Source organism: Diceros bicornis, chromosome 19 (assembly GCF_020826845.1).
Source record: "Diceros bicornis minor isolate mBicDic1 chromosome 19, mDicBic1.mat.cur, whole genome shotgun sequence".
NCBI classification, from domain to species: Eukaryota; Metazoa; Chordata; class Mammalia; order Perissodactyla; family Rhinocerotidae; genus Diceros; species Diceros bicornis.
Genome location: NC_080758.1, coordinates 19,133,035 through 19,148,964, shown reverse-complemented (window position 1 = coordinate 19,148,964; position 15,930 = coordinate 19,133,035). Strand labels below are relative to the sequence as shown.

General features: G+C 39.4%; 1 protein-coding gene across 1 annotated transcript in view; it reads right to left on the bottom strand.

Annotated features, from left to right (window-relative positions):
* Nucleotides 1-15,930, bottom strand: part of CHD6 (chromodomain helicase DNA binding protein 6) — a 199,391-nt gene that overhangs the window by 71,264 nt on the left and 112,197 nt on the right. Inside the window, exons 16-17 of the mRNA XM_058562676.1 lie at nt 15,511-15,721; nt 4,728-4,923 (exon numbers count right to left, since the gene is read on the bottom strand). Of these exons, the coding sequence (XP_058418659.1) occupies nt 4,728-4,923; nt 15,511-15,721 (407 nt within the window). The remainder of the gene's footprint in view (nt 1-4,727; nt 4,924-15,510; nt 15,722-15,930) is intronic.

Genomic DNA, 15,930 nt, shown 5'->3' with positions numbered 1-15,930 from the left:
CAGGAGTCTTAGTTCCCTATCCACATATTTCCAGAAAGAAATATCTGCTTCCAGGTAGGAACATAACAGAGTCTGTCTCTCTAACTGTCTCTATCCTCCTTCCTCTCTCTATTCCAGAGGACAGACTGACCTGATCAGTGAAATCTGAGACATGGTCTGAGCTTCTGTAGACTCGCCCCATCCCCTTACCTGAGCTGAGGATGAGCAGAGAGTCTTCTCTGTCACTGGCAGGCTTACCAGGGCAGCCTCTGCTCTGCAGACGACCGCAAGTAGTTCTGGGTGGGTAAGGTTAACCTTGGGATGAGGGTGTGCACATGTGCAAGAGTCTTAGGAAACCTAATTCTGGCTACAGGTCGAGCTGTATAATCCAATCCACCTTTTATTAAAGCTGATGTTTTGATCCTTCATTGCACTCCTGAGTCTATTTCTTAATTGGTTCAGATCTAGACATGGGAGAGGGATATAATTTATTGAACTCCTCAGACTCTAACAAGACCAAAGGAAATAGCATATGACATTCAATGTCATTTGTTTTATGAAGACCTAGATTTAAAAAATATATCTCTAGCAAGTCCTAAGCCTCTAATTCTATCCCCAAAGCACAGAAAACCCCTGTAAAATGATCAGAAGAGAGGGCTGAATGGATGAATTTTTAACAATAATAACAAAAATGCACCAGAAAAGGTAACACTGTTCTCTGACTTCCAGCTGACTTTTCAGAGAATGGAGCTCTGTTCTCCAGCCATGGAAGCTGGTTTGTCTGCAGGCCTGCCTTAGGGACTTAGGCCTACTAAGCTGAGCCCAGCATCCACCAATCATGTTGGCTTCACCTTCAAGGCTCTGAGGGGGTCTGCCTAGAATCAGTCAAGAAACAGCACTGTCACTGCTTCCCATACTGTCCTGACTGGGGTAACCATGGACTGCACCAGATCTTTCCAGGCTGTTTGAGACCAGAGTGAACATTCACATTTTTTATCAACTGAACTTGTATCTCTGGAGCGATGCTAAAATTCCACTAGGGTATGGGGTTAAAAAGACGCTGTTCAGGGCCAGCCCCGTGGCTTAGCGGTTAAGTGCGCGTGCTCCGCAGCTGGCGGCCCGGGTTCGGATCCCGGGCGCGCACTGATGCACTGCTTCTCCGGCCATGCTGAGGCCGCGTCCCACATACAGCAACTAGAGGGATGTGCAGCTATGACATACAACTATCTACTGGGGCTTTGGGGGAAAAAAATAAAATTAAATTAAAAAAAAAAAAAAAAAAAAAAGACGCTGTTCACAATGGGACTCTCTTTTCCATGGCCCTGACTTTTATATCAGGCAGTATGCACCTCAATCCACTCACAGATAAATGTTCTTTGCCAAGACCATCTTCCAAAGGAAATACGATCATCTTCTGTCATAAAAGAAATCATGGGGGGCCGGCCCCGTGGCTTAGCAGTTAAGTGCGCGCGCTCCGCTACTGGCGGCCCGAGTTTGGATCCCGGGCGCGCACAGATGCATCGCTTGTCCGGCTATGCTGAGGCAGCGTCCCACATACAGCAACTAGAAGGATGTGCAACTATGACATACAACTATCTACTGGGGCTTTGGGGAGAACAAGGGGGAAAAAAAAAAAAGGAGGATTGGCAATAGATGTTAGCTCAGGGCCGGTCTTCCTGAGCAAAAAGAGGATTGGCATGGATGTTAGCTCAGGGCTGATCTTCCATTAAAAAAAAAAAAAGAAAGAAAGAAAGAAAAGAAATCAGTCATTTAAAAAAAAGAAGAAATTGTGTCTTCAATAACCTTAAATAACTACAGATAAATGAAAGCGTTCACTCATTTACAAAAAATATGAGAGTATGTGTATATATGTGAACAACTATGTGTAAGTTAACATGACCTAACTAGCAAGGATAGTACCAGGGAACAATCTGGTTAAGTTTTCTACCAGGTGGAGTTAGGAACACATTTCACTGATTTTCACAGCTGATTTAGCTGCAGTCCTGTGACTCACATGATGGTCTCAGGGTCCCAGACACCAGACTCTCTCTTCCACATCATATTTATAACATGTGGACACAAAGGCAAATGCCAAGGAGAGTGTGTGTGTTGAGTGTGCATCATTCTGTGGGTAGTCTCCAGCCCCTGGGCCCTCCTCCCCATGCCAAACAAGCACAGAACCTTGCTCCATCTCTGTGGACGACTTAGAACTTGGACTTTCCTTTTTCTATCATATCTTCTTTACAGCCCACCAATCCCACTCCCCAATAACCAATGATCGATTCCCTGCCCTGAAATTACTCTACTCTTCCCAATTCTTTCATTTCTACCCAGTTTGGTCAGATATTTCAAAAATAAAGGACAGTTCCTTCTAAGTCACAAAACTTTAAATAAAAATAACCTAAGCAGCAGAAACCAGTAGATCTAGAAAGAGAAGCAGAAGCCAGTCTGGAAGACCACAAGTTGAGGAATTCTAACTCTAACTTGGAGCTGGGGCTGGCATTATCACTGATGCCCTCACTCATTTACCTCCTGCTACATTCTCAGTACAAGTTCTCACCCTGGACCGCCCGTAGTACTGGTGCTCTTTGTGTCTTCAGTCAGCTTCAGCATTAGAGGAAGTTCATACTAAAAGACCTCACACTATCCAATTTCAGTCTGGACTTCACTGCTGTTCCTTTATCCATCTCTTGCCAGTTCCCCAGCAGTGGACATTAAAAATAGCTTTTCCAAAGCTTCTCCCTTTTCCCCAGACCCCAATTCTAGGCAGCCCCACCCACCCTTCTGGCTGCTACACATACAAATCAATCACCTCAGATGACTTCACCCTCTCCATCAGGCTTCAGCATTCTCATTCTTGCCCTTTCCAATTCTTGGCATTGTACCTATTCAATGTCTAGATTTCACTAGGTGAATCTAAAATCTTTGCCTCTGGCCATGACGTCTCTCTAAATGCCAGCTCTATGCTTTCAATTTTGTTCCTTGGAAATTCCTTCAGGTATGCCCAGCTAACATGGTCTCAAAATGGCCACCCAATTTTGGTTTCTTGTACTATCATTCTCCCAGGTACCAACCCTCACAGTCAGGTGGGTACTGCAAAGGAGCACAGAACTTTACAGTTGTCGAAGACTTAAGAAATCATCTGTATTGGGGTTGGCAAACTTCTTCTAGAATAGTAAATATTTTAGACGTTATGGGCTATGAGGTCTCTGTTGCAATACTCAACTCTGCCACCATAACCTGAAATCAACCACAAATAATACGTATATGAATGGGTGTGGCTGTACTCCAGTAAAACTATTTAAAAAACAGGCAGCCAGGGCACGGGCAATAGTTTCCCATCCCTTGATCTGTATCACTATCCTAATTAGGTTCTTGCTAGTGACCTGATCAAATATTAGTTTTCACTTATTATTATTATTTTGGCATTGAGTATGTTAACTCCTTTAAAAACTGGTTACTCATTATACCTAGCAACTCATCTTTGATGCAAATATCCCATCACCAGTAGAAGGCAGAAAGATGGCGAGCTAGTCACATGTATCGATTTTCTTTGAAGTTGGATTTGAACACAGTGCCACACAATTTGTTTTACAATGATTTTTTTCCTGAGTTTTAGTCAACCGTTACCAATTTAATAATGTAAAACATTGGTTTTTCAACTAGTAGACTGATTTTTTCAAATAAAATGTTATTTGGAAACTCATTAAATGAAAAAGTCAAAGCAGAACGACTGTGTGAAGTGGTGGGTAGGGAGGAAGCCCAGAGACCCATCAGCTTAGCTCCCTTCCCTGCATTTCTTCCCTTGCAGTATCCCCTGGGGCAGTTCTTCAGTTTTGTGAAACAGCAGCCTCCAAACTTCTTTCATCAATCACCGTATCATGAAAAATGTTTTGGGGCACCCACCACCCTCCCCACCACACACTCACACTCGGAGTATTAGTAAATATCCCAAGATACAATACACACTTAGGATGAAGTTCATCGTTAATGAGAATAGATGTAAATCTGTATTCTAGTCTTAACAAGTCAGAATCTTCCTGGCTGACCTATTGTCCAATCTGGCCAGAATGTCATTGTTTTTACTTTCAAACAGGGTTGATGAAGAGCTCTGAACCAGAAGTGTTAGCTCTGCCATTGTCTTGTTTGTTTATGCTTGCTTTTTCAAATGTATTAACTCCAATCTTGTAAAAATCTTTTAAAAACACCATTATTTCGTTTGGTTAAAACCAGAAAATGTAATCTGCAAATGCACTTAACTGGGCACATACAAACTCTAATATGCTGCATTAAGTGGAGAGCAAATGAAGCAGTGAGGGCGCCCCTGTCACCCCACCACACCATGGAACTTTCCCACCCTCTATCTCATTTACTGTATATGACGTATGACCATCTAACAAACCAGTGAAAATGCCAGAATTAATCTATAAATCAAGAATTAGAGAACTAGTCAAGCTCAATATCTTTATGTCTGATAATAATAAAGAGTTATAGTCTATATTTGGAGGCTACCACTGTGAAATACTATTTGATTTAAAGTAAAAGGAAAGAACTACTCTCGGATTAGTGGGAAGGGTTGACACTTACTTTTCATTCAGTTGCACCCCCTGCCTGAGGCCCTAAGCCTGCCATCTGGCTGACATCATAGCATGGTGCATGGCAGACACTCTATAGCCAAGCCAGGCTTTGTCATGATGTTCTTGGGTTTAGGGGGAGCTAAGGCAAACAGCAATCATCCTAATGGTTACCTGCAAGTCATTTTGTGGGTTCCAGTCTGAATCAAATATGATGCAGGTATCAGCAGCTGTGAGATTGATCCCCAGGCCTCCCGCTCTGGTGCACAGAAGAAAGACAAAGCGGTCTGAGTCTGGCTTACAGAACCGGTCGATGGCTGCCTGGCGCAGGTTTCCCCGTACTCGCCCATCAATTCGCTCATAGGTGTATCTGAGGGGACCCAAACGAACGAAAGCCCAGGCGTTAATCATGACTTCAATGGAGAACAGCAAACAATGCAGGAAGCTGTTGACTGACGGCCTTAAATCCCTCACTTCTAAATTTGGACCAAATGTCAGCAGTCTAGAAGGAATCCCCCCCTCTACATACGCAGCAGGGCAGACACCTAAAGCTGCATTGCAAAATGGCCCCCTCTCAAAACAAACAGAAACCAAACCAAAACAAAAAACCAGCCACAAACTAAGGAGGACTAGAAGAACTGTAAACATAAAATATCAGTCCCCAATGCCCAAGCAACTGATTCTCAAGTATTTCCCAGTTTTTACTTGCACTGAATCTAATCATAAAACCAGGAAAAGCGAATAAAAGCCTCAACCATCTACTTTCAGTGATGCTCGTAACAAGGAACCCGAGTTCAATCAGTCTCTAGCTGCCTTTGGGTAAACTGAAAACAGGAAGAAGACTATACTGACAGGCAGTCCTTTTGTGTCTGGGCTGGTCATGTCTAGCCTGACAGTTCCTCAAAGCTTCAGGGGGCACAGGAAAACCTCCAAGTTCATAGCTAAAACCAAGGTCTTCTGGGCAGTATACTGCCAAGCAAGTAGGATAAATCACAGGAAAGGTTTTTGAGCTGTGTCGGGGAAAGGGGGAGTGAGAAAAAAAACTGAAGAATTTTTAAAGGAAAATAAAGTGAGGAGGTAACGCTGAATATAATTAAGAAGGCATAGACCTGTGTGGAAAGCTAAGAAATAAAGGCAGAAAGCATGGTGGAGGAGAGGGTAAAATGAAAGAGAATAAGAAATGAGACTGCTATGGGAGCATGTTACTATCTGTCCATCCAATTAGAAAACAAGAGGGCACCTTTATGATGAAGATCACGGAATTAACACAGAAGTAAAATAGAGTAGCAATCTGGACAGCCACTGAGAGTGTTTTTAGTCTCTTATTTACCCCCTCACAATGAATGAATTAACAAGCAGATGTTACCCTGGGCCCAATTTTGACCAACAAGCAAGAACTGGTTGATAAAGTAGAAGTAACAGGAACTTTGTGAGAAAAGGACCAAGTCATCCTAGAACCGACAATAGCTAAGAACACAAATCTTGACAAAAAGCTTATCAGTAGAGCCCAGAATTTGGGAAATCAGATCTCTACAAATTCAGACAAATAATTGGTAAGAGAATAAGGATAGACACTTGGGGTAGATGACTCTGTGTGTGGATGGCTCTAGAAAACTAAGTTTGGCAAAATAATCCCAACTTTCTTGAGGAAAAGGAAAATCCATGTAAAGAAACCACCCAAGGAAATACACGTAGAGAAACCAGACCAATTCAGACTCATGAGAGACACATACAAAGCAAAGAACCAAGTCTGAAAATACTGTCTTCCTTTTACAAAGCTACAATGTACCCATACCTGGAATTACAGGGGTAGATTTCTCCTTTCTTTTTCTTTCTAAATGTAATAAACTTAAGAATAATAAATGCAACTGGAGTAGCAAATAAAACGGGTGGTGGTAACAGGACTGTCATGAAGGCAGATCAAGAAGATCTTGAGTCATAGGATAAAAGCTAAGCATTATATTACCGAATTCTATAAAATCATGAAGCAATTAGATGTCATTATCATTATTATTAACAATAGCCACAGCAGTAATATTAGCAGCAAGCTCTTAAGTGTCACGCTCTGTGCCAGGCGCCATGATACATGCTGTACACGCATCATCACATACACTTCTCACAATAATCCTATGAGGTTGTTTCATTATCATCATCCCCATTTTACACTTGAGGAAACTTCAAAAACAACCCCCCCCCCCAACAAAATAACTTGCTCAATCACCTAGCAGGTAAGTTGAACTCAGATCCATTTGACTCAAAGTCTACATTCTTAACCAGTTTGCTATATGGCCTTCATATTGTACCCTACATTTCCATGCAGTAAGACAAAAAGATTTCCCTAAAAGCTTAAAAGAAAAAATTAAAGATAAATAAGAGACACTAGTAAATTTAGGAAATTTGTAACTCCAGTAGGAAGTGAAAGAAGAAAGTATCAAAATGACTTTGATAACTCAGTGCACCAAGAATCTGTACCGGGTGACTCACAGAAGTTTGACCATGTATGTGATGCAGTGGAAGAAGCACAGGATTTGGAGTCAGGAGACAGCGTTGAGATTCAATTAAACAATAGCTGCCACCACTCCCACCATCACACGTGAACGATTAACGCTGCAGGCACAGAGGACTTAAGGTTCTTTGATAAGACACCCTAGCTGTCAGAGAGGAGCTAGATGCCCACGGATCTGAGCAAGGCAGGGACTTAGCACAGCCTTGAGGAAGAAAAGAAATCAATAAATAGTGATGACATAACTCGGCCATCACCTAGGGAAAAAATTCCCATAAAATTAGATACTGTTTTGTCAGCTATGACAATAGTTTTAGAAATTGTGCAGGATGACTGAAACATTAATTCTCATTTCTATCACTTGTTCCATTTTGAGGGAGTGCTCTTGAAGAACACAAAACTACAACAAAAATCCATCCAATTATTTGAGTTCTTTTACATTGTGCCTCACCCCTCTCACTTCTGAGCCAGATCCTCTGGCTATGCCCTCACGTATGAGAGTATGGCATGAAATTAAATGGGAATAAAACCAAACTGACAGCTGGAGTGGCAACAAGGCTCAAGAAAAAAGAAAATCGTGAGAGCTAGCAAGTCTGAATGAAGAAATCAGACATCATAACATTTTCCACATCAAACATCAGTGCAGCAATTAACCCTCTCCATCAACTATATTTTGAACAAAATCCCTAGCGTTGATGTGGCTCATCAAACTGTAATTCTGAGTTGCTGTCAAACATCAATGAGAAGCAGGTGGCATTCTGGAAAGCCTCTGTGTGCTTTGTTTGGGGAGGGACGGGTGGAGTGACACGTTTTTGGCACAACAGAAGATGTTGACCTCAGAAGGCCTGAAGGGAAACGAACAACTTTCTTGTCTCCCAGCAATAACCAGCTGGAAAACATAAAGAGCCAAAAAAAACCCATCCACGATAGCCATAAACATATAAAATACTTGGGATTAAACTCAATAAGAAATATGCAGGACTTGGCAACATAACACTAGGGGCCATGTTGTTTTGTTCACCATGTCCCCAATAACTACAGAGGTTCTAGCACAATGTAGGCACTTTATAAATATTTACTGAATCAACAGTGTATATAGAAGTACTGAATAAGTGCGGTGAATATCACGTTCTTCAATTTTGCAAAGACGTCAATCCCACCCTACTAAATGTGTAAAAACCAACTAAAATCCCAACAAATGGATACATGCATATAGAGAGAAATACAAATATGTAAATGTGTGGGTGTATACACATACATATGTACATATAATTTTTTTTTGGTAGTGAGGGACTGGAATAATCAAGGATAGATTAAAAAAGAATAATTCTGAATAATTCTGAAGTTCACCTACAATAACATAGGAGCAAAGGAATGGAAATATTGACCAAAACTGAAAGGTTAGAGACACTCTTAGCAAACATATCTCAGTATATTTTATGGATAGTGTTTTAAACGAAGGGGGGAAAAGATGAACTATTTAATAAATAGAAAATCAGACATATTTGTAAATAAATTAAATTAGACCCCCCATTATATGCCATTTACCAAAATTACAGAAGGACTGAAGACGGAAATGTAAAAAAAATCAAAGAAATTCAGTTAAATATAATGAATTATTATGCACATTTAATTCTTTTATCTCCCCAAACCTCTAATAAAATGACAGTAAAAGGATTTCTTAAAATGCATAATAATGCCCTCCTCCAAATAAACCCACCAATACAACAGGAGAAGTCATAACAAAATTCTGGAAGCTGGAAAGTAGGCCAAGTGGTATTTGATTTGCAGAATCACAGGTGAGAAATAACCTAATTCAATACTGCAGAATATCCAAAGGAATCAGGCACTGGTGGCACCTGGTACCCCTGAACGTAGGGATGCAGTCTAAAAACCAGAAACTGGCTGAATATTTGTGGAAGTATCAGTTAGCTTATAGATCACCCACCTCAGCCTTGAGAGGGTGAAAAAGAAGATCTGTATCCCGCTCTGCCCTAGGAGATACCAATCCCAGTTAAAGACAGAGGTACTATACTGAAAAAAGGGAAGAGAGCAGAGATATTGAGACCTCCCTACTTCTCTCCACCCCTTCCCCACAATAATCAAGTTCCCATCCATTTAGACAAGAGAGAGGAAGAGAAACACCCAAAATTACTAACATTGGAGGTTCCCCAATGAAATAGTCGAGCTAGATGGATAGTGTTCATACATGGAGAGTAAAGTCCAGAGTCAATAAGCTTAGCCCACGTACCCAGAGCTTCTAATCGGCTCAAGAGTGCCCATCATCTGACAGCCTAAGACCAGACATCTGAGGAAAGCCTCTGATCTGAAACAAAGAGGCTCTGCTTCTGGTATGGCAGGGCGAGGTCATAACACACCAACCCTCTAACAAAACAACCACAACATACAAAAAACAAAAGAAATGAACAAAAAAATCTATCTGAGGGCACTGGAAAGTTAAGGAAAGCAGGCAGATTTTGGAGAGGAACAGAAACTTGTGGTTTTCGCCAGAGACAAAGCCATAGTTATGGCAGCAGAGGTGCAGGGCAGCCACAAATCTGATAAAAAGCCGCTGTCTTTCTGACCAGAGGAACCAGGGGAAGGAGTCTACGGTAACCTCTGCAGAAGGTGAGAAGAGATCTCTAGAAAGTAGACAGAGATGGTGAACCCCAAACTCTGGGTATGAACTCTATCTAAGTCTCCAGCTGACCTCTGACTCACACATGCTTGGGGCAGACTACAAGTAGTCTGAGCCAAGATTGGAGCTGCTACCTACCAGAGACATGGACAGAATTTGCAGCTTGAGTCTTACCTAGTTAACTGCCTCCAAATAAAAACCATCAACATCTTCACAGCAATGTAACAGAATCTTGAATCTCCACAACAAAATATGCACAATGTCCAGGGGAAAACCAAAATTATGTAAGATACAAGGAAACAAGAAAAATGTGACCCATTTTCAAGGGAAAAGACAATCAACTGATGTCAAATCTAAAATGTTATAATTATCAGACAAGAACTTTAAAACAGCTATTGTAATTATGCTCAATGAAGTGAAGGAATGTACATAATGAAATGAAAAGATCGGAAATCACAGCAGAGAAACATCAAACTAAGAATCAAATGGACATCTTAAAACTAAAACACAATCTCTAAAATAAAGCTAGCGGGGCCAGCCCTGTGGCTTAGCAGTTAAGTGCATGCGCTCCGCTACTGGCGGCCCGGGTTCGGATCCCGTGCGTGCACCAATGCACTGCTTGTCTGGCCATGCTGAGGCGGTGTCCCACATACAGCAACTAGAAGGATGTGCAACTATGACATACAACTATCTACTGGGGCTTTGGGGGAGAAAAAGGGGGGAAAAAAAAAAAGGAGGAGGATTGGCAATAGATGTTAGCTCAGAGCCGGTCTTCCTCAGCAAAAAGAGGAGGACTGGCATGGATGTTAGCTCAGGGCTGATCTTCCTCACAAAAATAAATAAATAAATAAAATAAAGTTAGCATTGGATGAGCTTAATAAGCATGATGGAAATGACAGAGAAATGAGTAAGAGAACCTGAAGACAGATAAATCAAAACAAAAGGAGAGAGAGAAAAAGTAAAGAGCAAAGCCTATGGACTTGTGGGACAATAACAAAAGATCAAACATACAGGTAATTGGACTCTCACAAAGAAACAAGAGAAGAGGGCAAAAGAAAAAAAGAAATTGAAGAAATATTGACCAAAAGCTTCCGAAATTTGATGAAAGATATACATTTAACAAATTTAAGAAGCTCAGTGAACTCTGCACAGGATGAATTCCACATTACAGTAAAACTGCTGAAAATCAAAAATTAAAAGAAAATCTTTTAGACAGAGTAAAACAACACATCACACACAGGGGAACAGCAACTTAAATGATTGCAGAACTTCATATCAGAAACCATGGGGCCCAGAACACAGTGGAGTAACACTTTAAAGTGCTGAAAGACAAAAAAAAAAAAAAAAAAGCCTACCCAGAATTCTAATATGAAAGGCAAAGATAGAAACAAACAAAAAGAAAAAATTTGACTTGGAGAAAATAGACACTGTAGGAAGGTAAAAAAAAAAAAAAAAAAAAAAAATCTATAATGATTAATCTCAGAAAGACAAGACACTGCACCTGTGAAATAACTGGCTGAATTCTATAAAAATTGAAAAATTAGAGAATAAAATGTTCTAGAAAATTAAAAATATAATTATACAATGAAAACCTAGTGGTTAAAATTGGAAGATAGAGTAAAGGAATTCTATCAGAAGGTATAGCAAAATATAATGAGATGGAAAGCAGAGAAAAGAGAAAATTAGGTGATCAGTCCAGAAGGTATGACATACAAATAACAGGAGCTCCACAAAGAGAAAACAAAACAAAAAGAAACAATGAAAGATAAACACAAAAAAATTCCCCAGAACTGAAGGAAGTTAGATTTCAGATGGGAAAGACCTACTTAGTATCCGATTCAATGGATCCCACACAAAAAACAGTTCATGGTAAAATTTCACAGCACTGGGACAAAGAGGATATATCAAAGCTTCTAAATAGAAAAAACAGGTCACAAATACAGACCAAGAATCACAAGGGCTCTGAACTTCTCAACAACAATCCTGGAAGCTAGAAGACAAGGGACCACCAGCTTCAAAATTCTGTGGGAAAATGATTTCTAACCCAGAATCTCAAACCCAGACAAACTATTACTCAAGAATGAGAGAAGACTAAAAATATTTCAGACAAAGTCTCAAAATTCACTTATCATTCACTCTTTCTCAGAAGCTCCCAGAGAGGTACATGGGATCCACCAATAAGGAGACTTGATTCAACAAAGAAGGAAAGAAATTTGTCAGCGTGATGAAGGGAGATCACATATGGCAACTGTGTACTAGGAGGGAAGAGCAAATGGCCAGAGAGGAGCGGGACAGAAGATCCCCAGAGAAATGGCTCTGAGAAGATGAAACTGATGTGCTTGAACACAACAAGAGGACATTTAAACAACCAGGGTAAATTTTGAAGCTGTAATATATATATAGAAAAATAAGAATCAAATAAAGAGATAATTTTTACCTTCAGGGAAAATAAAAATTGTGCAAGAACGAAATAGTAATAAGCAGCATACTACGTGGCTGAGCTGTAACTTAGCATTTACATAAGTCACAATAAACACTGAATACTAATCTAACCCAAGTATGACATGGCACATTGGGAAGATGGGAGGACAGGAAGCTGCATATGTGGTGATTATGAGGGCAAGTGAAATAAGATAAATGCTCATCTTCCATAGTAAGAACAGATAATTACTAAAATAGGAAAAAAATCAAGAAATTACAACTACTGCCATTTAGACATAGCTATAAATACCAAAAGAAATAGCATAAAGAGTTTAAAGTAATTCTTTCTGGGGGTGGGAAAACTGGACGGTGGGGGGAATTAGGAAATGCGATTTTTCATAAATCTAACAGAATGATTTGGCTCTTTAAATTATGTGCATGTATAACTTTGATAAAAATAAAAACTAAATTAAAAACAGAAAATTAATAATGATATTAGGCCAGAAGAACCCTGCTGGATGCAGTTGGCGTGAAGAAACCATAAAAGAATGAAAAGAAAATAATTCAGAATATTTATAAGATTGCATGGTTGAAAAGTGGGGAAGACTTTTTAAGCACATTAATTTAAGCATTTAAGCTTAAATAACCATTTAAATTTATTTAAAGCTGTTTCAAGACTGAGCTATTTGACAATTATAAAATTTAAAACTCCCCAACATAAAATAAACAAACAAAAACCCATACCCATAAACAAAAAGTCAAAAACAACACTGGGGAAATATTTATACTGTACTCAAATACTTCACCATATTCAAAACAATTCTTATAAATTAATAAATCAAAAGGCAAAGAGCAAGAGAAAATGGAGAAAGAACATGAATAACGAATTCACCAAGAAAGAAATATAAATAGCTAATATATATCAAAAAATATTCATGATCATTAATAATCAGAAATAAAAATTAAAATGAGACCCTAATTTTGACTTATTGAATTAGCAAAGATTAAGAGGCAAAAAGAGAGTATGGAAAAAAGGTTAAAAGGCAAATATTGCTCAGAGTATGGAAAAAAAGCATTCTCATATACTGTTGAAAGGCACATAGATAAAAATACCTTTCTAGAAGGTGTTTTGGAAATATGTATTAAGTGTTTTTAAAAATGTGTATCAAGGGCCTGGCCTGGTGGTGTAGTGGTTAAGTTCACACATTCCGCTTAGGCGGCCTGGGGTTTGCAGGTTCAGATCCTGGGTGTGGACCCACGCACTGCTTATCAAGCCATGCTGTGGCAGGCGTCACACATATCAAGTAGAGGAAGGTGGGCACGGATGTTTGCCCAGGGCCAATCTTCCTCAGCAAAAAGAGGAGGATTGGCAATGGATGTTAGCTCAGGGCTAATCTTCCTCACACACACACACACAAAAAGTGTACCAAAATTTACCCTAAGGAAATAAGCGGAAACAGAAACATTCACAATGAATGAATATAAAGGGATAGTCACAGAGTTGCTTAAAATGCTGAAAAATTGGGAACAACCTTTAGGACAGGCTATCATCATGCAGATCATCAAAATTATGTTGTAGAAAAATAAAGAAAAAAATTCATAACATATCAAATAAAAATGTAAGTTACAAAATAGAATGTAGAATATGGTCCCAATTCAAAAAAATAAACAACAAAACTAAATATATGTATGCACAAAAGATAAAAGGCTAAAAAGATAAACACCTTGAGTATGAATGGGAGCTTTGAGCAGGTAGGTGATGGTCTTATCCGTGTCCATATTTTCAAGAGAAACTATAATACTTAAGCAATTTGAAAACAAAATGAGTAATAAATGATAAGGAAAAATAGCATAAAAAAAGCTAAACAGGGCCGGCCCAGTGGCTCAAGTGGTTAAGTGCGCATGCTCCGCTGCGGTGGCCCGGGGTTCGCCAGTTCGGATCCCAGGTGCGCACCGACACACCGCTTGGCAAGCCATGCTGTGGCGGCATCGCACATAAAGTGGAGGAAGATGGGCATGGATGTTAGCCCAGGGCCAGTCTTCGTCAGCAAAGGAAAAAAAAGAGGAGGATTGGCAGATGTTAGCACAGGGCTGATCTTCCTCACAAAAAAACAAAACAAAACAAAACAAAAGCTAAACAGACATTTGAACTTAACAAAAGTCTGTTATTTCACTGTTACTCATTTGGGGGGGGCTCTTTAAAAAAACCTGGAAACTCGTAGTTGTATATATTTTGAAGAGTAAGATAACATACCTACAAGAAGCAAGTGTTCTGGCAATGGGTTCCCATCTAGTGAATTTCTAAAATATGAAACTGCTTTACTAGTTTTGATTTATTCATTAGAGCTTTCTCAAAGAAAAAAATAATACAAGTCTCAGGAATTCTTTACATAAAAATCTCCACTAGAGAGCTCTGAGAAATTCTTCTATTGTCTAATCCAAATTCAAAGAATTATTTAACATTAAATGTCAGCATATCCCATAGTTAACTTTGTCATTTCTTTTAATACTCTTTCTATAAATTACATGTTACACAGGCAAACAGAATCTTCAAGGATAAGAATAGTCAAGACAACTGAGATTTGCTATGATTTTACTACATGAAAACAAAGATTTCCTTTAAATTTAGCAATGCGTAGGCTAATGGTTTCTACCATCTTGAGATGATAGAATGTCATCTCAAAAATGTACTCACTAAGAGTACATTTTTAAAAACTCATTTATCATCTTGAGATCACTAATGTGTGCCAATGACTGGAAATGTAAGGTATAGTGTATTATTTAACAAATGTAGTACCCACGCAGAATCCAAATAACCCACATAACACCACAGACTTTTCACCTGCATGAGCAATGGAATTTAGCTTCAAGGAATTACAGGAGTATGAACAAGAAAATAAATTGGGATGCCATGGCCAGTGTATTATAAAACCTTAGAGGGTTTGCTGAGAAAGAACATAAAATATCCCCAAATTCTTTTTCTGTGAGTCGTCAGCTTATGCTCTTTTAGAAACTTGATATAGTGATGCTTCCCAGGATGTATTTCTCTCATCATTATTAAGCAAAAAAAAAAAAAAAAAAAAAAAAAAGTAAATACATTTTCTTAACCTTCTCTAATGCTATTTGAATTCTGTTTCTTCCAACTAAAGAAAATATAAATAAACACGGAGAATTTACTTTTTAAGCAATGAAATTCACTCTAGATAATTAAACTTGGGTATACTTGGTCATAAGATTTAACTCTGAATTTTAGTCAGTCTTTAAGAGGAGATTCCTTTTCTCCATTTTGGAATGCTTTGTTGTTGCTAAAGCATAATTTTTTAACAAATCAAAAAAGTATCAAAGAAAAGGAAGTGCCCTCAGTGTTTGATGCACAGCTTTGACACAAGTCTCACCTTCTCTGGATGAGATAATCTTCCAGGATATCAAGACAGCGCACCATCTGGGAGAAGATGAGTACTTTGTGGCCACCTGCAATCAGCTTAGGGAGCAGTTTATCAATCAGCACCAGCTTCCCTGCTGCCTGAATCATGGCCTGCAGCTGAAAGTCGGGGGCATCAGGGCTGTGGGTTTTTCGGAAATCTTCCAGAATTTTCTCCTCTGCCCCTAAAAAGGAAGGGAACAAAACTACTCTTTGAACAAACTATAAGGTAAAAGCTGCTCTCTGCTTTACGATCCTAGAAAAAATGAACTGAATTCTTAGGTCCTGGACCAACAGTCCAGTGAGGCAATGCTGTGTGTGCATCCCTGGTCTATGCCCTCAGCAGAGGGCTCTGCAAGCAGCAGGGCCACTGTGCAAAGAACACAGGTGTTTG